Source organism: Chrysoperla carnea, chromosome 1, assembly GCF_905475395.1.
Source record: "Chrysoperla carnea chromosome 1, inChrCarn1.1, whole genome shotgun sequence".
NCBI classification, from domain to species: Eukaryota; Metazoa; Arthropoda; class Insecta; order Neuroptera; family Chrysopidae; genus Chrysoperla; species Chrysoperla carnea.
Genome location: NC_058337.1, coordinates 88,079,762 through 88,104,137, shown reverse-complemented (window position 1 = coordinate 88,104,137; position 24,376 = coordinate 88,079,762). Strand labels below are relative to the sequence as shown.

Sequence of the window (24,376 nt, the reverse complement as noted above, 5' to 3'; positions counted from 1 at the left end):
TATTTAATCATGTGATTTAATCAATTGAAAGAAATATTGGCATTAATAAAGAAACGTAATCAATATTTTGAATGAGATTCAGTGCTAAATTTTTAATAGACAATTTTTGAATTTTATTTTCGTCAAATATCGATCCCATCACTACAAAACATTAAAATATAATTTTTGAGCCATAATTCAATATAGTACCGCGACATGCAACTTCTCAAGGTCAATAACTCAGAGTTTGCCCCATTAAAAATTTGTTAAATATTAGAGCATAGCCATTTTCCACAACTTTTTTGCTCTTATATCGAGTGCCAAAAATATGAGACCCCTTATTAATCACAAATGCTGTTTATTTTTGTTGTAGAAGGATTAAATATTGAAATAAAACATACTTTGGTGACCTTATGTACCTAAATTGATTGATTTATTAATATATTTCTTGCATATACTATTTACAAAAGAACAAATTGAAGTTAATTAGTACAATTTTTTTGTCTATAAATATACGCGACTTAGAATGTTTTCAACACCATGGGTTATTTTTTATAAAATGTTAAATAGTAATTATAATAATTATAATGCTTCGAATACGTATCACAGTATTTATAAGCACAAATACCATTTTGTAGTACAATAAAAATTCTCAAACGTACACAAGTATTTAGGAAGAATAAAATACTTGATTCCCAACATAAATGTTAGAGATAATTCAAAAAGAAATCTGCCGCTATTACTTGAATACATTGTGAGACGTTACCTGCGCCTGTTTCAAATATCGATTATAATACTTTCGAATATATCTCTTAACATATTTAGATTGGATAGTATTTAGTTGGTCTGTTATATCGTACTTTAGTAATATTTAGTTCGTATTGAAAATCAATTTACGTTGAGGTAGATGAATGCGTACGTTTTTTCTGATCAACAATTATTTCATCTCCAGATCGGATATTGTAACTGTACAGTTGTTTCGATGCATATTTCATCTCTTCCGGGCCCTAAAATAAAAAACATATTAAGTTAATTAATGCATGTTTAGTTAAAATTGATTCTGATTTTATAATTCCAAGGATTGCGATAAAATTATGAGTTTTGTAAATTTAAACTTTTTGTTTTAATATTGTCGGAAGTTTTTTCGTATATTAGATATTTGAATCAACCCAAGGGTAACTAACTGAACTCAATTACTAAGGTTCCACTGTTCACCGGACCGCACACGACGGGTTCCGTATTTTTTTTTCTTTTAAAAAAGTATTTATTAAGCAGTGCGAGTCCGACACACACTTGATTGGCTTTTAAAGACATTTTTATTTTATTCAGCTATTGTATTTTGTGATGTAATTATAAGTTTTTGTATCGATGTTAAAGCCTATTCTATATTTGATCAAGCTAAGTCTAATTTCTAAATTACCATATTAATTGATATTATTAAAGGCTTATTGTAGTCTGAAGTCTATGTCTGTCGGTCTAATGACAGGTGCATGCTTAATATAAGCCATTTTTTAGACATTTATTGATTTCTATGTATTGCACCTGCGCCCATTATTAAATAACCGACAAACAACTTTCAATTGCATGGATTTGGAAGAATATTTACATGCTATTAAAAAGAAGTATCGCTTTTTTATTTATATAGTGCTAGATTGCCCGTCTTGGGCAATACGGTGCCTCACACAGAGCCTCGTTTCCGTTTCCATAAAGTAAATAAGACACACTATCTATTGAGATTATTTGCGTAATTAATTAATACCAACGAAGATATTTCGTTAATCGTAAATTGAATCGTAAAACTCATTTGGACATTTCTGGCTAGAATTTTATTCTCTATATTACTGTATTCTCCGAATACGATCATTACAGTACATCCTCTATAAAATATAAACGATCGTACAAGTTAAACGTTGTTTATTAAAAAAAGCATTGCAAAAACTTTAATAGCTGCTGTGCACTAGAAATCTGAATACTTTTTAAAAGGGAATACGATACCTACCTGAATATGTCGGAAATCTTGATCGACATAAAATAAACGCATACGAGCTGCCGACAATCCAGTAATTGGTTCCAATTTTGTTTTTAAATCAGCTACAGTTCGGTATACATCAACACTTCTAACTTCACTACGATCTTTAAACGTAAATGTCACTTTAACGCGTTTTTCTGGGCACATATCAACATCAGCTAAAGGTTCTAATTCTCCGTGAATGGCAATTAGTTCTGAGTACCTAAACAGTAAATTAAAAATTTTCACTCTAGAGTACTTTAAATAAATTAACAGGAAATTACCTTTCAGGACGTTGATCTTCTGGTTTATCCATGAAATAACGTATAAAAGCTCTTTCAGAAGACTCTCGTTCTTCGAGTGTAATAGCACCACCTCCATTTAGCATACTAATGTTTGGTAATCGCGCAATCATTAATTGCCTTCTTTCATGTTGTGTATTTTCATGACTTTCCCAAAGTGGACATCCCTAAAATATTTTTGTATGTTTAAACCAGTTTAATTATATATGATTTAATTAAACGTATTTTAGGAAAAAGGAAAGGTTGATGTCTGTTCTTTGTAAAGTTGCATGCTAACCTGTTTAGCATAATCAGCGGAAAACCATATTATTCAAAAACTAACTATTTACTATACACCAAGGTTTTCAAGACTGAAGCACCATGGGTAAAAGTTTAATGTTGTTGGGATTTCAATTTTAAGGTAATTCATTAGCGATGTGGAGCATCCATTATTCGATTGGCCATAGTACGGTACTTATTTGTCTATTACAAAAATTAGAAAATTATCCAGCAGTATAAAGTCCTATTTATACTATGAATTGATAGTACAAAATCCTGGATAGTTATTGACCATGTGTTGTCGTCTGTTGTCCTAAATTAATTTATTATACTTGAAGATGGCTGAGCTTGTGGCCAGAATTTAAATCACATTCATATCATACAGGAAAAGACCCGTTTACTTACGGACAGTCATTCATTAAATTGCTTAGAATTATTAAAAACTATTTTTTGCCTCACCTGAATCCGCAAACATTGTAATTTTTGGAACTTTGCCACTCGTTCGATTTCACACCAATCTGCTATAGCTGTACAATTCAGATTTAAAAATAATAAATTTCTAAAATGGCAATGTGGTGTTTCTATTTCATCAGCCTCGCATCCACTTTCTGTTCTATCATAAGAACGACATTTTTTATTTGTGTTCGAATCTTCAACCGAAGATACTTCACAACATATATCTAAACTTTCAATGGGACAATCAGCCAATACTAATGATTCTAAATTTGGGAATGATTTTCCTAATTTACATATTTCTGACCATTTTTTAATTGGATTACCAGTAAATTGTAATTTTTTTATGTTAGTATGTATAACACGTTTTTTTAGTTCACCATTTTCACTTTTATTGTAGAGTGGGCATTGGCAGTGTGTTTGAAAATGTGAATTAGCTACTGTAAGTCTTAATGCATCATTTTTATTTTCATAATCATCACATTTTGTTGACGATTGTGGATCATGATCTTTCTGCCTCGTAGTTGATGATTCATCACTTTTCTCATCGTCGGTTAAATTTTTTCTTGTATCACTGGTTTTTTGACATTTATTCAATTTTGTTGTATTCTCTTGTAGTTGTGCGCAAGATTCACATTTTTCAGTGTTAATATCATCTTCTAGATCTACATGGTTATAGTCGTTAAAGCTTAAATGTAATTCTTGTAATTCTGGTAGTAGTTGTATTAATTGACGAACACTACGCCAGTCAATATGCGTTGAGTTCAATACAAGGCTTCGTAATTGACTCCATTGTTGTCCAATATTCTTATTTAATGGCGACGATAAAGTATTAAAACTTAAATTGGCAAATTTCAAGCGAGGCATATGCTCAAATATAGCAATTATCTGGAAAAATTAACAAAAAGTGAATTCAACATTTACGGAAATGGCTTGCGGGATGAGGTAAAAAAACCGAGATGAGGTTTTATAGAATATGTTACTGAATAATTTTTTTAAATAGTGTAGGTATTCGGTTTCTGTTAGGTACTCCATTCTTGCTTCGCGGTGGCAATAACGAATACACTTTATATTTTTATATTTTGTAAATCGAAATCATCTAATGATTTGTCTCACAAATGTGGATCGTGGGTGCTGTTATCAAAATTTTACTTTGTTTAAAATCGTGGTTTTAGACTGAGAAAGTCTGAGGACAGTCTTTATGAAGCAGGAAATTTTAAGTTTGTATGTTATGAAAAATAATAATGATTAAAATTTATTATCAAAATATACCTCTGACCATTCCTCTAATTTATTCATAGCAAGATCTAACTCTTCAACACCAGCACACTTATGTTCTATTTCACTTCCATCGCCGGCAGTTTCAATATCAAAATCATTTAATACCAATAATGATGGGATACAAACGCGAGGTGATTTTTTAGGTACAAATATTGAAATATCTGCATCTGCTTCGATGAAACTTTCTCCATACATCTGATGTTCAATTACACCATACTTCATCTCAATTGCTTCCAGAAGTGATGGCATTTTCTGTAACAAAAAATTAAAGAACATAAAACGACCATTCAAATTTAAAATTTTGATTTGAATTTGGTTAAAATTCCTTAAAACTAGTTTCAGTTTGATATTGACATAATGATTGAAATTCCTAGTGAGAGGATCCTTTAAAACATTTCGAAACGTTTCAAACTTAAGACTTAAGCCAAAAAGCGAGTTTCGTATTTCTATGTTATTTAATCAATATTATCGTATACCTGAAAATGACTTTCGATCAGAGCTGTTAAAATCCGTCCAAAAATATTCTTTACAAATATATCCTGATCAATAGTTCTTCACGGACACGAAAAATTTCTATGACTGTTGTCGCCTGTCAAAAATTTCTGCATCGATTGAACCCAAATTTTTACACGATATACAACTTACTTAGAGGATGGTTTTTGTCTATTTTTAGCCCCTGGCGCAAGTGGGATATGAGCGGGGGTGGAAGTGGGGATGAACAATCAAACATTTTCAAAAATACCCAAGTGGGATATCAAATAAAAGGGCATGGCGTGTACATTGCAAAACTATAATCCCCAACTCAAGGGGATATGGGTGATGGAATTAGGATGAACAATCAAATATTTTCAAATGTACCCATGTAGAGTGAGTTTCAAATATAAAAGAGTATAACGAGTATATTACAACACTGTTTGCCTTTTTTCGTGCGTCAAAGTGATGTAACTCCTTAAAGTACAAAATTTTATTTAAAGTTTTTACACATTTTATTTATTGTCAATAAAATATTAATGCTTTTTCTTGATGTTACAAAAATAAATATAAATAACATTAAATTTAATACAAATTGAAGGTTTTTAAAATTGAAATGAAAATGACCACGACCTAATTTTTAATATGTACCGGGAACTATTTATTCATAGTTTATAAATACATACTACAAGTACAACGTATATGTTACAAATTTAATAATAACTTCTATCGTATACGTAATATATATTTTGAGTAAGGGTTTTAACCTACATTCCAAAATTAAGCATACGATATAATGTTTTATGTTGATGAAGTTTTCAAATGTAGAGCAACATCTTCAAGTTAAGATTTTCTGTATGCTCTATTTATACGCATGTAAATTATGTATGAAATAAAATTTATGATAACTTCTTACAGAATGTTCTACCTTATTATTCTGTAAACATCTTTACCTACGTTCCTTTAATTAGTAGGGATAGTATTCTACCTTTGAGCTAGAACACGATTCTGTTGTTATACGGGGTAACCCATTTGATTCGATGGAACCAAATATAAAATACGTACACTACAAAAAAATGTTTCATACAAAAATTATTCAGATTAAAGTGGGACATCATATTCTAGCGTCAGATTTGATCTGCGTCTTCTTGGTCTTTTAGTAGTTAGCTTTCGGAGGAAATGCGACTTAAAAATATGTCAATTGCATTAAATCGAAAAAAAAACACGCTAACTACGGAAAAATGCTTTAGTCAAAAGTTGTCAAGGGCAATAGAGGACATTCGTCTATGTCCATGACTTGTTGATATGTAATTTTTTGTTGATATGTTACATTTCTGGTCAGTTTTATAGGATTCCTTGTTTTATTGTGTTTCTAAATAGAGTAGTATCCTTGATGCGTTATCTTATCTTTATTATCGAAATAAAAATTTGAGGGCATGCTAATCAGGCTTAACTTGTTATGCTCGTAGTCTACGATTTAACTACAATAACAAACGAACGCACGTTCATATATACAATACCTCGTAAAGAATTTTGTGATCGATGGCGTTCCCAAAATATTGTGTCCACCTCTCGACTGATGTAAATCGGGCACTAGAGAAATATGCATCTTCTCGAGTGAGGAGCTTGTTTGCTAACTCAAAATAAACATTTTGCTTACTATCTCTATTTCCATGTTTTATGGCTGAAACTCCATAATCATTGGTTGTGTGTCCGTTTTCTTAGCGAACGCCTGGATTATTTCCTACCTTAAGGATTTATTGACGAGTCAAGGTTTAATCGTGGTAAAAATACTACCTGTTTACATGAGACATGAAATAGGTATCAATCGAATTAGATCATACTGCCTAAATAATTATTTTCTTAGAATTTACTAATTCTATTTCTTATAAGTAAAATTATCATCATTACCTGTTTAAAATATCTATTTTCATATTGCCTGAGATAATATGTCATGAAAATATTAATGAATTTTTAATTGCTTAATCTATACGCTTTTAAATTTAGTAGGTTATTTTCTTTTTTGGACAGTTTAAAGGAGATAAGTGTTAACCAATTTATGAATACTCATAGCCGACCAACGAACAGATAAGTTTAAAAGAAATAGATGGATAATTTTAAATGATCTTTTCCATTCAACTCAGGCAATTTTTAATAGCGCTATGAAATTAAAATTAGTTAAAATTGTTGAATATTGCGGATGATATTCAGATAAGAAAATTAGAACCATGAATTTATCCCGTTCTTTCAAATGTTCGGAAACTCTGTAAATTGATTGATAACGCAATTAAAAATTTTCCGAATCCCCTTACACAGAAATCTCCAGCTATGAAATTTCTAGAACAGGGAAAAATTATGAGACAAAAGGCACTATCAAATTTTTGTCCTTGTCAAAGGAGTAGCCAAAATGTATCATGGCCTATATTACTGCAGCAAATTTCATTAAAACACCCATATATTCCACGCTATCATCCTATTCACATCAAAATAGATGATATTTACCTATTGCATATTCGCAAAGGATCTTCAATATAAGTTTTATAAACAACCAAAAAAATATAAATAAACAAACGTCATATTAAACCAATGAACAAACGAAACCATTCTAATATTGTTAGTAGTAGACAGCGTTGCTAAATGGTTGAAAACAAGTTTCGCAAAATAAAAAATAGCATCAACCTACCATTAAATTTTTGCTTAAACACATTTCAAATATAATACTTTTTACATTATATTTACCACTTCCCACATTATTTCATTAATTGATCGACCTTGTTGGGTCCATAAGTATGTACAATGATATATTATATAGGTTGTTTAATGAATATTAATATTTTTATGTGGTTTGTGGAAAAATATTTAAATAATTAATAGCCCCCCTAAATGTAATCACCATTGTAGTAAACTAATTTTAAACATGCATAGCTTTTTACTCACAAGACGGGTAATTGATTAAATTGTCAATGTATGAAGGGGGGGGAGGTAAAAGCGATGTAGTCAGCTATGTTTATGAAAGGATTTCTGTTAAGTTTCCCTCCACCAACTCTAGACGATCTCGGCCTACGCCGCAGACAAATTGCGAATGTTAGCAATGCAGTGCTAATAATGGTTATAATAAAAACAGAGTTAAATACCACATTACCATATTACCCCAGAAAGAACTATTACAAATCATTAATGCAGAAATGTTAATCGAAATCCATCTTCTACTAGGAAAGTGGGGGGTTCTTTTTATAAACTCGCTATGCAAAAAAAGGGGTGCAATCAGTTTGACTGCTATGTATGTCAGTCTGTGACATCGCAGCACTTAAATGGGTGAACCGATTTTAATGCAGTCTTTTCTGTTTTAAACGTAATTTGCTGCCGCAAAGGAGTGGTAATGTGTTTATAAGTCTATGTATGTATGTATGTTTAGAACATAGAGATAATACAGATAGAGAGTGCTAGAGGTGTGCTAGCCTGTAAGTGGATGCAATATGCGTACCTGGAGAGAAGCCTTTTAGTGAGTTCCTCCGTGTCCTGTATAAGTAAATGTATTAGAAAAGGACACAGGGAAACTCACGGGCAGTCTTCTCTCTTGCTACGCATATCGTACGTTAAGGCCCCTGACGTGCTCTAAGTATTCATATCTCTATGGTCGACAACTAGACGCTATATATTGGGTATCCCTGAATAGATATTTGCAATTCTCAACGTTTCTGAACTGTCTTATATTCATAATTAATAACTCTGAATTAGACAGCCAAAAACGTTGAGAGTTCCTAAGACTTTTTCAGAGTTTCTAAGACTTATTCTTTCTTCAAAATTTTTTTTGAACAGGGAGATAGAATATATTGATTCTGTTAACTTTTTATTGATTCTGAAACTTCTTGAATTAAAAGTAAACTTGTTATTTCGAACCTTATATGACAGACATAGTAATAAAACTATTTTCAACTGTTCATCCAGTAAAACATACACGGTAAATGAACTTTATACATTATATAAATATTTAAAGTTTTTGCTGCACACACCACTATTCATAAATACGAGAAAAAAATGCAACAACACATGATATGGGATTATTGACATATACAGAAAGTCGATATTTACCGACCGACGTATATAAACGAAGATTTTTCTAAGTAGGTGTTCAAGTAATTCTTGTATGAAATAGATTTAGATTATAACCAGTTTTTAACCGACTTAAAGTTTGAAGAGTTTTAATAGAAATAATGAGATCTTCTTTTCAATCCAGCTTAAATCCAAATAATTCGTTGATTCCTGTCAGGTATTGTGAATAGGTATTTATCAGAGCTATATGCGAGCGCAGCGAGCTCCATTGCCGAAGATACCAGCCAGGCCGAAGTCTGAATAGATAGGAGTAAAATTTGGGTTTAGCGTGCCTGAGGAGAAGAGCTAGCGGGTGGGTTTGACGGGCTTAGCGGATAGGTTAAGCATATTATAGGTATTAATGAATTGGAGTTATTATTTAAAAAAAGAAAGAAGTGGTTCGTTAAATCTGTCGCTATTAGTACAGACTTTCCCAGCCTCCAGAACTTATATAAGAACCCCCCCCCCTCACCCAAAATTAAAAATTGAGACCAAAAATGTTTTTTTTTGTTAAATTAACTTCAACAAGAAACACAAATTTAGTCTGCGTACCAAACTTTGGTAACAGTCATTATTAAAGATACATAAGAACACAAGAATTTCTGTAACAGTCTAAGTTTTAAAAAAATATTTGAAGTTAGTTCTATTTTATAAAAGTTTTTATTAAATAAGAAGAGACATTAGAATAGAATAAGAACACGTTTGTGGACTTTGTGACATGGGGTAATTTAATTATATAGTAGAATATTATATACACAATATATAATAATACTTCATTCAACTACCTATTCGATTTCTGCCAATAAAACTTTCATATTACAACATTGAACACATGCATGCATTGAACAAGGTATGAATTTTTAAACAAACATACTATACTCTATATTTTAAAATAAAAACTAACATTAAAATACATTCACTTTTATGTTTTGTGTATGAAAAAAAAAACTTGGTGGTAGAAAAAAAAAATATTCTCGTGATGCCTTTTTGTTTAACACTATACAGGAAAATATTGTGGCAGGAGAAGTTTTAAACCAATTATATTATGCATAAAAATCATTTTTATACCCTGTATAATAGGGTGTCACCATTAACAGTTCATTCATATTGGCAAAAATAAGAGCACAATATCAAATCATTTTGCCATTTTATGCATCGACGTGAAAAAGTTGAGTTTTAACATTAAGAAGGTAGCCAAAAGAAGCTAGGATTGAGAAAGTAATGCATTTACAGCCAAATTTGACATTTCTTTTGCCGACATTTGCCTGGACGTAGTGAGCGGAAAGCAAAGTGTCTAAAATTGAGTGCTTTCCACAAGTTGATCTGTTTGAGAGTTGTTTACTCTCACTAATCGCCATTTTTCACCAAATTCGAAGTATTAATCAGGACTTCCCTTCATGAAGCAGGAAAATTATTAATATTTGAAGTTAAAAAATTACTTTCTAAAATATGTGGAAAACTCAATTAAAACAAATTTTATTACACATTCTCTATTCAATATGAACTTCTTTTGTTATTGTAATTAGTCATGCTGTGTCCAGTATAATATTCAATTGTTTTTCATTTTATTATGACAAACCGGTTTTCAATACAAAAGAATTTTTCATACTGTTCATATTTTATTATCATCTTAAATATCCTATACGCGATGTTATCCCATATTTAGAACGTGTAACATTAAAAAACTAAAAATTTTTAAACTAAATATTATATTTTGAATGTGTGCTGATTTCTCCTCAAGGGAGTGCTTACCGTATTTTTTAGTGTTCCGTACTCAAAAATATGGTGCGAATCGAACTCTTAATATACGTGACTGTATTGAATACTCTCAAATTTTTAAAACAAATGAAAACTTAAAATAAATTTACTAAACCCGGATTTAAGCACTCCTGTGATGTATTTAGGGAAATGTTATTTTTTTATTCAAAGAAGAAAACTGAGCGGTTAAAATATATCTAAATGTATCAAATGTAGTTCTCAAAGAGCGGCATCTTATTTCGTTTATGTTTTCACAATAAAAGTGAAAAACCATTTTATAAAAATGAGGAAAATGAGGGGTAAATTTTTCAACGAGTTTGTCTTTTGTCAATATAATTCCTTATTACTTTTTACAATTTATCTAATTTTATTACATGTATGTGATTTCATAAAAACACATAACTTATTAAGATTCAAATATCATAATATTAAATATTTTTAATTCTAAAATTCAATTTAATCGGCTAATATGTAAATTAAACAGGACAGTTTATTTGAGGTCATATTTGTTTGTATACAAATAATTTCTGGTAAAATTTTGATCACACAAGTGGGTTGAATTTTACGTCTGATCTTAAAAAAATTGATGGTGTAATATTCACACGACCTTCATATACATACATTATATATTATATGAACTAACATTTACTTGACACGTAAATGGTAGGTATTTGTTAAAAAAACGACAGTCGTGACGCAGGAAAAGTTAGGTATTCCTTTCATATTAAAAAAAATTTAATTAAATTTCTTTAAAACTATTGTACTCTCTGAGAATGCATTTAGGCTACAATTTTTTTCTCCTAAGATTCTTCTCCAAAAGTGAATTATACTATCACCAATTTTAGGAAGAAAATCAAATTAATTAATTTTGCCTTAGTTGACGAATAAATAGATATTTTATCGAGTATTTTATATTGTGATTTTGTATTTAAAATATTGCTTATTGCGCTGCCCCAATTTATTTTAGAATTTAGATGTAAAACCCTAGCTATGTATTGTTGTACCTCAGGTCTGACTTTAGCCATCTGAGTATCTCGTGTGAGGTATTCAGCGCCTCTTGAATTAGGGTCGTAATATATTATGTTAGGAAAAATGTTTGCATATTACGTTCTCATATGAATTCTAGATGTATAGAGTATTATAGAAATGGTTGGTGTACAACGTTCTATCAGGTATATTTCACCTCAAAATAAGTCAATTTATTAAAACGGATGCTTCGATTTTACTAAAATTATGTTGGCACTGTTTTATCACATAAACAAATAAAACTTATATCTGGTAATCAGTATAATTTATCTTGTAATCCCTAATTGATTCAGACAATCGAAGTTTGTCCCCTTAGTCTCTGGATCCAGGGCGACCGCTTGAGCCCCGCCAGGGCGATTCAAACCCTTTTTCAGCCGACATTGACAGATGTGTGCAACAAAAGTGAAGTGCAAACAGCATACAAAGAAATCAAAAAAAAAACTTTAATTTAAAATCTTTCATACCTTAAGTTTTGTGAATTATTGAAAAAAAGTTTAATCCAGAAAAGTTTTTAAACAATATATAAACAAATATTGGGCGAAATTATACACCCGACAGAAATTTTGTATCTCCAAAACATTTATTATTCAAAAATTGATTTCTTTACTCTCAGTTCAGTTTTTGTCAAAAGTTTTTACAAATTTTATACCCTAATCTGAAAATTTCATTAATTACTAAATCAGTTTTATTTTCATACGGCTGGCTAGTTAGAAAAATTGTTCTTCACAATATGTTAAGAATAATTCCTCCATATTATGCATACACAAGTAACACCTACTCTCAATCTAATATTGCAAATAAATAGAAAATTATTCAAATTTCACTCTAAACACCATTTTTATATTTTACTAATTACTATATTTATTTATTATGCCTGAAAAAAATGATGTAAGATTGCAAAAATTTCAAAATATTGCACCGCTTTCCAAAACACATCAAATCATTTCTTTAATATGGAAAATTTCCACATCCTTTTGAACTCTTTATAAAAGTTAATGTGTTTTTATAATGATTCACAAGACGTAGTTATTTTTTGAATATAATCTTTCAAGGTGAAATTATGTTTAGAATAAAATAAAATTGTCTGTATTTCAAAATGTCCTTGAATATTTATGTTTTTTTTTTAATTAAAGCGTAATAGTTATTGCCATTATTTTAAGGTTCTCATTTATTAAAATTAACAATAAATTTTTGCGCTAATAATTTAAAATTACCAGCCCTCCCGTTGAAGCCCGTTGGGGCATTGAAAAATAATGCAAAAAGGCGCAAACGATGCATTTGTGATAATTCGAGTTGGGTATTGGAGGCTGTCAGATCCGAAATTATTTAAATTAACTCATTTTTACCTTTTTTGTACCAAGAGAACTGCTATAATGTTTTTGAGCCCAAATTAAATTTAGAAAAATATGTTGGGACAAAAAAATAATTTACATTACCGACCCAAAAAACGAATAGGTAGATATTCACTAAAAATCTAGGAAAGAAACTTGTTTCTTTGTTTCGTCTAGGCTCTAGACACCAAACGAACTATAGTCTAAGTCTCCCAAGGCCCAAAGCAACTTGAAAAAATTCAAGTTTTGTATTCATGGAAATAAAAAAGATTACTCATCTAGTTACTAAAGAAGAATGAAGATGTTTAGGTACTCCAGCCACACAAAAGTATTAGCATGATAAACTGCTTAATCAAAATATTGCATTTCAACGCCTACACCTGGAATTGTTCGTTATAAGTGACGGTTATTTATTTATCCATAATATTATTCAGCAAAAAATAGTATATTATACTATTTCACATACAGTGTGCTCCAAAAGTCTTCGGACACCCATTATAATAGTATAGAATGCGGCCCGGAATTTCGACATTCTTTTTAACATGACATAATGTTTTAAGAAATGCTCTTCGGAAAATCTTCTTTAGAAATGTCGCGATCCGTTTTTACTAAATATTTTCTCAAAACACAAAATTAGGTACGGAGGAGAAAAATTTGGGAATTAGACTGAGAACCTGTTTTTTGACGTTAATCATCGAAATGATAATAAAAATAATAATTTTGTCCTTTCCATTTCCTGCAGAATATTAAGCCCAACTAAATTAAAAAATGTGTAAATCCCGTATAAAATATTTCAATGAGATTAAAAATATTCAAAAATATCTAAGAGATTAATTTAAGACTAAGAAACTAACGACTTACGACAAAAGTGGCTAATGACTATTGAGACATACTGTACAAGACCAATTTCCTTTCAAGAAGACTACTCCAATAAGACACAAAGGTCACATTTGAAATATAGAATAAAATTTTTAATTTAACATTGTCGTGATTCAATTGCTAAATATGTGTAATAGAGAATGCATTTAACAATAAAATATGAGTAACTTTAGTTACAAATGATAGTTATAAAATCGTATTACCTTCAAAATTAATATAAGCATTAAAAAATGATATCAAAGTCATGATTTTGAAAGAATTAGTAACAATCGTAGTCTGAAATGAATCGTCCAGTTGTTTTCCTAAAAGTGTGTTACAAGTTCAGTATGGAATCTCGAAATTCAAATAGACAAAGGATTATTTGCAATATATTTTAATTTTATCAAAATTTTTTCCTATCTTGTTCCAAGTAGTGAATAAAAGCAAGATTACATTTTTAGTTTTCGTTTTGGTTTTTTCTTACGTAGATAGTCGTTTTCTTGAGTTTCGCTTCTTAGTCTCGACCTTGATATTACATGAGAGAACCTTGCTATTTAGTTGATCATAGACGCACAAAGAAAATTATTGAAGAAAAAGTTTCAGAAATAGATAGAATAATGAATGAATTTCAAACAAAAAATGCCTTAATTTTATCCAATAGTCTACAATTTGAATTATTTAAATAAAGAGGTTCTCAATTTTGAAAGAAAATTGGCCACCACTAGGTAATTCCAGAACCCCATTGGCGACCACTGGATAATTCTAGATCCAATTAAGACAATCCAGATAATAATAATCATATTTGTCAAAACTCTCTTTTTTCAAGATGTGCCATCAAAGAAACGCACTCACTGATCACTATAGTATAGTACCTATACGTAATCATGCCTACAATCAGTTCGAACCTAATTGTAGACCCACGCTAAATAGATCTTGATTGCCTGATAACCACATGCAATCAATAATTCTGAGAAGGAAGTTTCTGTCAGAATTTAGTCTGTGCTAATAGCGTAAAGCACGTCGAATGCATGTTCGCTGCACCTCAGAAGTATTCCTTCTGGACAGTAACACTCAAAAGATCTAGGTATAATACATTTTAGCACGCTTTCCGTCCGAATGTCTCTTTTCAGAATTTAAGACAATGTTTTGGTTATTTTTTCTGTATTAATCAATTAAAAGCATAGAGATATTAAGGTAGTACCTACACGAAAGTGATATTCCAAGAATTTCCCAAAACTCAGAATATAAAATATTTAATTCATAATACACTTGCTGTTAAAATTAGAAGATGATTTACCATGCCATACATGAGATATTAGCAATTAAAAGTGACGCAATTTGTACGTGTACATGGGAGAAGTGTATAAAAATACACAAATTTACAAATATTATATTTATTTACCAATGAATGACGTCCACCATCTCTATGAAAAACTAATATAATGTAGAATACTATATTTAGAAAATATATAAATAAAAATAAAAATTATTTACCATATAGTTTCGATAAAAAACTTAAATAAATAACTCGTTTTAGCGATGATTTTTGTGGAAAAGATATGAAGACTAATGTTAAAGGCATATGTCATAGTGTGTGTGTTTATATGTATACTAGAAACAGTAGTGAGGAACTACAGTCTTGTGAAAATAATATATGGTATATGTATAATAGTCATAGCACAGTTAATGCACTGAATGATAGTATTAGTCCAAAACTTTTTGACTGGACGGTCGCGGAGGAACTACCTTAAGACCATAGAGACTTAAAGACATAGGAAACGCAAAAAGTGAATTATTGACCGCGGAGAAAGAGACACAACTGATGGGCGTTTATACGTTAATATGTTTGTATGTACTAGTCTTTTCTCTATCTTATCGAAGACAACTGTACGCGCCTATTAGATCTGATCTGTCTCTACCATAGAATATGGTAGATGGCGTTATCTCCATGGCCCAAAATTTGCGAAAGAATGAATGAAAGAGAAGACTGCCAGTTAGTTCCTATGTGCCCTTGTCTAATCTATATGTCAATGTCTAGATATTGTTTACACTACACAAAATCTCTATGCATCATATGATTATGATGCATCATATGATTATGACATATGACTATGATAAGGACACATAGGAACTAACTGGCAGTCTTCTCTCTCATTCATCATATCGCATCCACTTACAGGCTAGCACATCTCTCCCGTTATCAATGTATAATATTCTATGGCCTCTACTACGATCAACCGTTTGGGCGGCGACTTTCCGGTTCTATGGTCTTAATATCTCTATGATTAAAAGAGGATTGTTGTATTCTGTCTTTACTCGTTATCTAACATGTGATAAATTCGATACTTTAATAATTATTAAGAAACAAATTATTATTAACACTTAAAATTATAAAATAATTACTTTTCATGTTGAAACATACTAATTAGTAATTGACTGTAATTGACTGTAATTGAAATTAGCCAATCACACACATATTATTCTGAAATTACAATGAATGAAATAAAAAAAAATTAAATGAACTTTGATATATCTATCAAAGATATGATGATTAAATTAAAAATTTGTAAGATATAGGTTCTGTTAGACGGCCTTTACATAAAATTTTACAACAAAATTGTAATACACGTTTGACATGATTTCAGTCAGATGACCTACATAAATATATATGTTTGTAGTTGTGCATACTTGACATTTCCGGTATGCCCGGAATCGTTATTAAATATCATTCATATAAAGAATCTACGTTTCAAAAATTCTACAACCTGTTCACTAACTTTGAACTTTATTTTCATAAGAGCATCTTACTTATGCAGCAGTTAAACTTCTGAAGATATAAAAACGTTCTCAGGTACTCGATTCTAATTGATTTTTTTTCCAAGCCATCGGAAAGCGTCGAAATACCAAGGAGGAAAATTTATTTTTCCGATTTCCCAAAAAATGATGATAAATGTAAAAAAGTTTTTTAAATAAACTACTGTAACTGTACGAGATAGAAGTACAAAAATAAATTTTTTTTAAACAAAGACCCTGCGTAAACCATATGAGATTTCGTTCAAAATACACAGCTCTTTGAAGTGTTTTAATTGAAGTTTACGCTACACATATTTTACAAATAAGAAACGAGTGAAATTGACAAAAATTAAAAAACCCCCGACAAATGCCCTTTTCTGATTTTGAAGATCATCGCCCTTTCGAGTACGCAACCCTAAACTTTTTTAAACAAAAAAACAAACGAAATCAATATTCATATGTTTAGAAGCTACGATGCCACAGACAGACAGACACAGAGGTCAAACTTACAACACCCCCCTCCTTTTTTGTTTTGAGAGTAAAAATTTTTTTTATTTTACAGTGTTCGGTTTATCTGTCAATATTTGTATCACTGAATGTGCGGGTTCCGAAATTAATAATTACTATCAATCATTTCCTACATTTTTGACTCCAATTTATAAAATTTAAGATTGACTCGACAAGTAATTTGTCAATATATATAGTTTACGCCATTTGTATCACAATAAAAATGTCAAATATAATCGAGAGACTTGACGGTAAATAAATTTGTTTACAAGAGTTTAGTAAACAAACAAAAATAATTAATAAAGACAGTTAATGTTGACTAATAAACAAAAATAAAAATTCGGTAAATTGAAAAAATTACACTCTATGCCTTGAGCCTGAACTCTGTGATTAATGGACGAACTGGCTAAGACGCTTGACATGTATTCAAGAAGTACGGGTTTTACTCCTGGAGCGAGTGCATTTTTTCAATTTTCTTCAATTTATGCACTTCTAAATTAACAAAATATGAGCCGACTATGATTACCAATCATTTTTAATATCAACAATTTAAGGGGGAATTTAAAATATGTGCGTTTAGTATCTTCATTATAAATGGTACTATTGCCCTCCAGACACCAATTTTAGGGTGTGATGATAGTTGACTTATGTACCAGACACCATCTTCAGTTCACACAAGGTCAAAGTTTCATGGTTGATGGCAATGCATTATGATTCATTCCTAAACAATTGTTTAGAGCTGAAACTATTATATACCTCTCCATCGTAAACCTCTTATTGAAAAAAAACATTAGCGGTCCTGCTGCGTACCATTATTTGAGCTTTTGTAGAACCGCGTTTTTCTTGAGAATTATATATTTATATGAATAATAAATATAAAATATAAGTTTATAACTATAATTTTTACATTTGTTTTTTTGAGGAAATTTAAAAATGATAAAACATGATATAATACCGCGGGGTGGCAGTTTTTAACGCTCCAACCTCTTTTTTTTTTTGCGAAATTTTGAAAAAATAAACTATAATTTAATAATTTTTAATCTCGTTTATTTTATGCTGAAAAATATAATATAATTTAATAATTTTTAATCTTTTTTATTTTATGTGGAAAATTTTTAAAGTCATTTGGAAGTACTGGCACTTTGAAATGTGAAAAGAATCTTTCTGACTGGAATACTACGATCAATTTGTAGCAGCACTTATGGCGACCTCATCGAGATATAGATCAGCTTAAGTTTTCTGCTGATGTCAATTTTTGAGACATCCCCTCAAAAAAATGTCCATTGGAGTCAAATTCGAAGACCGAGGTGGCCATATGTTCTTATCTACGTTCTTTGAAAATTCCTTTCCTACTAAAATCGAACCTGGTCCAGACCTAAGGCGTGGCAAATTTCAAAATTCAAAAATTAAGTTTCGAAGGTTATTTCTTTTGAGAATTTCATGTTCGGAATGCAATGACTCCGCTTATTTATCTTATATCTAATTTTCAAACTTTTACTGCAAATGACAATTTTTTAAAAAGCATTTTTCGTAAAGATTTTTTATTTGGGATTTTATGAATTATTTTAAATTTTTGATAGTTTTAATATTATATGTTTCAATTTAAATAAAAGTTTTATTTTTGTCAACTCTAATTGACCGTTTGAAAATGCTCGGTGGCGCTCACCGATGAGGGTTAATGTTTAATTTCCGGAATTTAGGTATTTTGAGCATGATATTTACAGTTCCTAAAACTATGGTAAAACCACTTTTCGACAGAATTTACCGAATTTTTGTTCACAGAAATTTTGTCTAAGTTCCCAATTTTGACAATTTACGTCAGAATTAATATCTCGAAAGCAAAACGAAGTGATGCTGTTTCTTTTTTTATTCTAAAAAATCGGCCTTTCAACTCTCTTACTTACTTTTTTTTCCAATTCTGCCGAAAGAACTTTTTAATATCGTACAATTATTATTGTGTTTTGACAGGGAGTTTTACATGCATTGACCCTCAAAATCGCGAACTTTGTAGCTGGTTATCTCGCGATCTAAACGACCAAAAAATTTGTGCAAATTTGGGATCTCATAGCTAACATTATTCTGAGTCTGTGAATGATTTGATATTTCAGGGGTGACGGCAATATAGCTTTCTGTCAATAAGTTCAAAAACAAAACAAATTTTGAAACAAAAAAGCATTAATTAGGTGCATTAGTTTGAAAAATAAATTTTAAATTGTTTTATTAAATCGTTTGTACCATGTACCATGCACAATGGTTATGACCTTATATGAACCAAAGAATATGTCTGGGATAAAGTCAATCGCCTAAATGAACTTATAACAAACCCATGCAAGTTTGTTCATATACCATATTATTGTAGACAATCGCATCGACGAAACGACCAACGAAAGGTTTATACACAATACAACCAAGCATATTCGTACAATCCATTGAGAAAACATGGAAAATTTTTGTTAAAAAAATCGATGAAAATTATTATCATAGAAATAATATTAGTAAACGGCATCTCTCAACGGAATAATAAATTTTGTTTTTAAATATTTTAAAATAGGTCATACAGTGTGGTTCCCATTGTGCAATTACTTATTATTAAAATTTATTTATTTTATTGTTATTTTTTAGTAATTTTTGTATATCTACAAAACAAATTAAGAATTTCACCATGTAATAAAAAACGCTTTTAAAGTTAACAATTTTAAACATGAAATCAACATTATACGCTATTCAAGTATGTAAATGGGATATCATATTTAAAGTAGGGTTCTGTAGTCTACATGAAAAGCAAATTGTGAAATTACAAGTAATTTAGAGTTCGCACTGATTTAAAATGCTAAGATTAAATAGGAAAACGAAACGTGAAAGTAAACAGCCTGAATCGGCCAATTCATTACAGGATAGTATTAAGAAGAAGGATTTTAGCGATGAAGAAGATCATAATATACCATTTGCATTGATAATTTCTGGCCCACAAAAATAAAAGCTCTAAAATATTGAGATTAAGTTTTCTAATAAAACTGGAAGGGGCAGCAGAAATAGACATCGAAAGTGATCTGAACAAAGGTTTAATTAAAAGTTAATAAGTATTTAAGACAGGGTAACACAATGGAATCTGTTTACAGGTTAAAGATCATTCCCGTCTCTAGGCTCCAGCGGTCAGGTTCCTCTAAATTACATAATATACATTTTAAATCAATTATATTATTCGATAATAATCGATTCATAAATCAATTATATTATTCGATAATAATCGATTCATAAATCAATTATATTATTCGATAATAATCGATTCATTCCTGAAACATTCACAGACAACTCAAAGAAAATAAACACTTTGAATAAGAGCTGTGGTCAGGTTAAGGACATCATTGTATCCCTTAATATGTTCCTTTCTTGAATCAAAAACTCAAGTCAAGTAGGTAATCTTAACTAATATTAAAAAGATTAAGTTGAGTTTTTTTGGTTGAACACGCTTATCTCAGGAACTAATGGTTGGAATTGGAAAAATTTGTTTGGTGTTGGATAGCCCATTTATCTAGGAAGGCTATCAGCTATATAACATCATACGTTTTCAAGTGTTATGCATGGAGGAATAAGTGAGATCGTTCAGCGAAGCGGGTGGATTACTGCTAGTAAAAATATATATATATATACTAGCTGGGAACTACCCGCTTTGCTGGGCAACATCCCCACTTGCACCCCTCCCTCCACATTTCCTTGCGTTGGATAACAGTTTTGTAATGTACACGTCATGCTCTTTTATTTGATACCCCACTTAGGTATATTTGTAAATATTCGATATTTCCTTCCCACTTTCTCGCTACACCTTTCTACCCTCCGAAGGTTAAAAAAATTTCTAAATGTAATTTAAAACATTCTGACCAAGTTTTGAACTATTAAAAGCCATAATTGAAAAATATGAATTTTTTATTCATGAACACCCCCGCAACCCCCTTGTGGGCGGAATTTCGTAAAATCCGTTCTTAGCTGACCTCTACTTGGCAAAAGGAATATTCCTGCCAAATTTCAAGTCTCTAGGTCTTATAGTTCCAGAGATATCGTGATGAGTGACTATCTATATCTATAGAAAGTCTCCTATATATTTATAGATATATATTTAATCGAAGAAAGAAATATTCTACGGATTCCTAGAAATAGACATAGATACCACACAAACACTATACTTCGCCATTTTATCTATAATTCAATTTTAAACAATTAATGGTAGTACTTAAGAGTTACCTGAGACAATAATAATTCATAAATAATAACATTGATAATAAAATTGATGAAATTAACAAAAATTATTGATATTATGATTGTCGAATTAGAATGATTTTCTAATCACATATAGCTTTTGTAAACATTAACACGTGAATAATATTATTAATAATATTTACAAAGATTATATTAGCTAGTTTTAACCGGTCGCGGTACTGTGTTTATAGCTTGCTTGGCCTTCAGTCAATAATTTATTCGACTAAACCATTTGAAATACATTTTAAAATCCGATTAACAAAACTTTCCTTTCCCTAAATACGCACATTTTTTTATATATATATTTTTTCCATAAAAAAAAAACATTTTTACCGGATCTACTGTACTAGTTAAAATAGGATTATGATTAACTGTTTTCCAACAATCAATTGATCTACCGGAATTGAATAGTTATTTTATACTATTCGATTCATAAGCTAAAGAAAAGTTCAATTTTAAAATAATTATTAAATTTAGTGTACTTTTGTGCCTACTTGGAGATATTACAGCTAAAAAAATATTTTAATAGACTTTTTCATTTCATTTACGATTCATAATTGTTTCGGACAGTCAGTAATAAGTTGGACAAAGCTACAAGATATTTGTTATTCATTTTATCGTATTAGTGTTTTAACAAACAGTCCGAAACAAAATGCAATCACTTTTTAAAATAAAATGGTCCGTTCAGTCGCAATCTTTGTTCGCCACTTTGAAATTAGAGAACGGAATTTTGATTTTTCCGTCATTTTTTGAAGCTCTGGGACAAAAACAAATTAAAATATGTTCAAAAACGTATCAAAAAATTTAATAATAGTGTAGTAGGGCGATATTTTACGATATTTTTAATGACGTCTCGAAATTTGGTCCTTTCCCTCTTCAAGTTTAAGATATGAGTATACTATATAGATCCAATTATTGTCATAATCCATAAAGACTCCACAGCTTCCATAAAAAGTATATTTGTTCAAAAATTGAAAACAACGGTTCAAAATTTCCATATTTAGCATGTCTAACCGATAGAAATAAGGCAAAAACAGCCGATCTGTTTAGTAAATTCAAGTCAAGTTAGATCCGTAGGTTCCATCTTGGAGCCTACGTTGTAAGAGATACAATAAAAGTTTAAATGTAAAAAATATTCCTGATAAAAAATAAACAAATTTTGTTTGCCTTATTGTTAATTTAAGCAGCGAGGGAGAGCAAATGAAAAGAAACTTTTACTATATCCCTTTTATCCAAAACTATAAAAGATATAGAGTTGAAAATATGTAGGAAGCTTCAACTATAGTTAGCTTTATCAAAAAAATTTTAAAAACGAAAAACAAAATTTCTCGAAAATCTTTCGAAAACAATGACTATATAGGTAATTCAACAATTCACTCAGTCAATTGTTTATTTTCACTTGTTCTAACGATTCAATAAATTGCTCACATTAGTATAATTTATTATATGCACTTATATCAAATAACCTTACTACAACAATAAAATTATTGGAAATTTTTCAATCATCATTAGATCAATCATCAATAAATTTCATGCTTATGTAATGTGCTATTTGTAATCTAACAGAGATTGTTGAGTGAGCTTAATTAATTTTATAAATCACAATATAGCGCGCAATTTATATAACAATGATTTCTATTCAATTAGATATTCTAATAAAAAAAATTAATTCGCCAAGCCTGTGGTTTTTTTAATAAAAGTTCATGGTCATTTATTTAATATAAAAATAATTAAACTTTTACTATCAAAAATTAGTAAAAAGCTTAGAAATAATGAAAAAAGTATTTAAGGATAATTGTATTTTGTATATATGAATCCTTAAATACATGGAATATATAAATATAACTTATATTTGTAAAGGTAACAATATGAATAATTTAATTAATCAAAAATATGGGATAAACCTGGGATAAAAAAAATTCGTATTGTTATAAGCAAAATATATTATGAAATGGAAAAGAATCAATTCACATTCCATTGTTTCAACACAAGCCGAAAACATACGATTATACACGATTACATTTTATAGAACGCAAAACAAAGGCATTTTTTATTAAGTAATACGTAATATATTAAATAAAACAAATAAAATTATGCAAATTATCAATTAATATATGAAGCGTTTGTATACAAATTAAAAATTAATTATTAAAAATAAATAATTAAAAAAAATTAATTAATATAAAAATAAAATAAAACTTACCTTTGATTTACTATAAAATTCGTTCTGATGAATTCAATCAATAATTGTAGATTAAATAAAGAACAAAAACCATTAACTAATTAAAATAAATTTTTCAATTCATATACACTTATTTGTTTAAACAATCTATTATCAATTGTTCCATTACGCGCGCTACACACAACCACTGTGTATTCACTGAACAGCTGTTTTAATGTTTTGTTTTTACATTTCGAATCAGCTGAAGGTCGATTGCAGCGCCAATTACCTCACACCAATTTGCATTTATTTAACTTGAAAAATAATAACAAAAAATAAAATGTGAAGTATGAATTTAACTGCACCGTATATGATTTTTTCCACGTGAAAAATCAATTTTATGACCTATATGTCTTGAATTAATATGATGCTTTTTTAGGCAATTCATTAGGTAGATATTTTTCAAATTAAATAAAAATACAAGAACTGTTATTTAACGTACCTAAGGTTCTATTCTCTAATTTTTGCTATTATGTTGCAAAAATTCCAATTTGAATTGTGTTTTCCCAATATTTTTATGATTTTGTACTTATTTTTTTATGATTTTTGTGATTAAATTATTTTTTTATGATTTTTCATTATTATTAAATTATGAATCACATTGTTATATTCACGTCAAATTTTGTAAAATTTGTTTTAAAATAAGTAAATGAGTTACTAAGATATTATCCAATGGATTCTAGGATAATTATTTTAACTTACTTAATTATGATAATTTAATTTGACCGCCTCTTTTTAAAAAAAATTATCAAAGAATAATATCTATGTACTTAATCTATACATC

General features: G+C 29.7%; 1 protein-coding gene across 1 annotated transcript; it reads right to left on the bottom strand.

Annotated features, from left to right (window-relative positions):
- Positions 1-385: 385 nt before the first annotated feature.
- Positions 386-23,761, bottom strand: LOC123290446 (tubulin-specific chaperone cofactor E-like protein). The gene is made up of 6 exons (XM_044870625.1): positions 23,575-23,761; positions 4,273-4,533; positions 3,007-3,888; positions 2,272-2,456; positions 1,979-2,210; positions 386-986 (listed from the first exon to the last, which is right to left on the bottom strand). Exons 2-6 carry the CDS (start codon positions 4,528-4,530, stop codon positions 873-875), a joined length of 1,671 nt encoding a protein of 556 aa, XP_044726560.1. The 5' UTR covers positions 4,531-4,533; positions 23,575-23,761; the 3' UTR covers positions 386-872.
- Between the last annotated feature and the right edge of the window lie 615 nt (positions 23,762-24,376).

Bases quoted from the DNA above. Each gene is read 5' to 3' on its own strand.
- LOC123290446 (XM_044870625.1), bottom strand. From the start codon at position 4,530: ATGCCATCACTTCTGGAAGCAATTGAGATGAAGTATGGTGTAATTGAA. The intron at 3,889-4,272 runs GTATATTTTGAT...TAATTTTTCCAG, and splicing joins AATTAGAGGAATGGTCAGAG to ATAATTGCTATATTTGAGCA. The intron at 2,211-2,271 runs GTAATTTCCTGT...TTTACTGTTTAG, and splicing joins GAAGATCAACGTCCTGAAAG to GTACTCAGAACTAATTGCCA.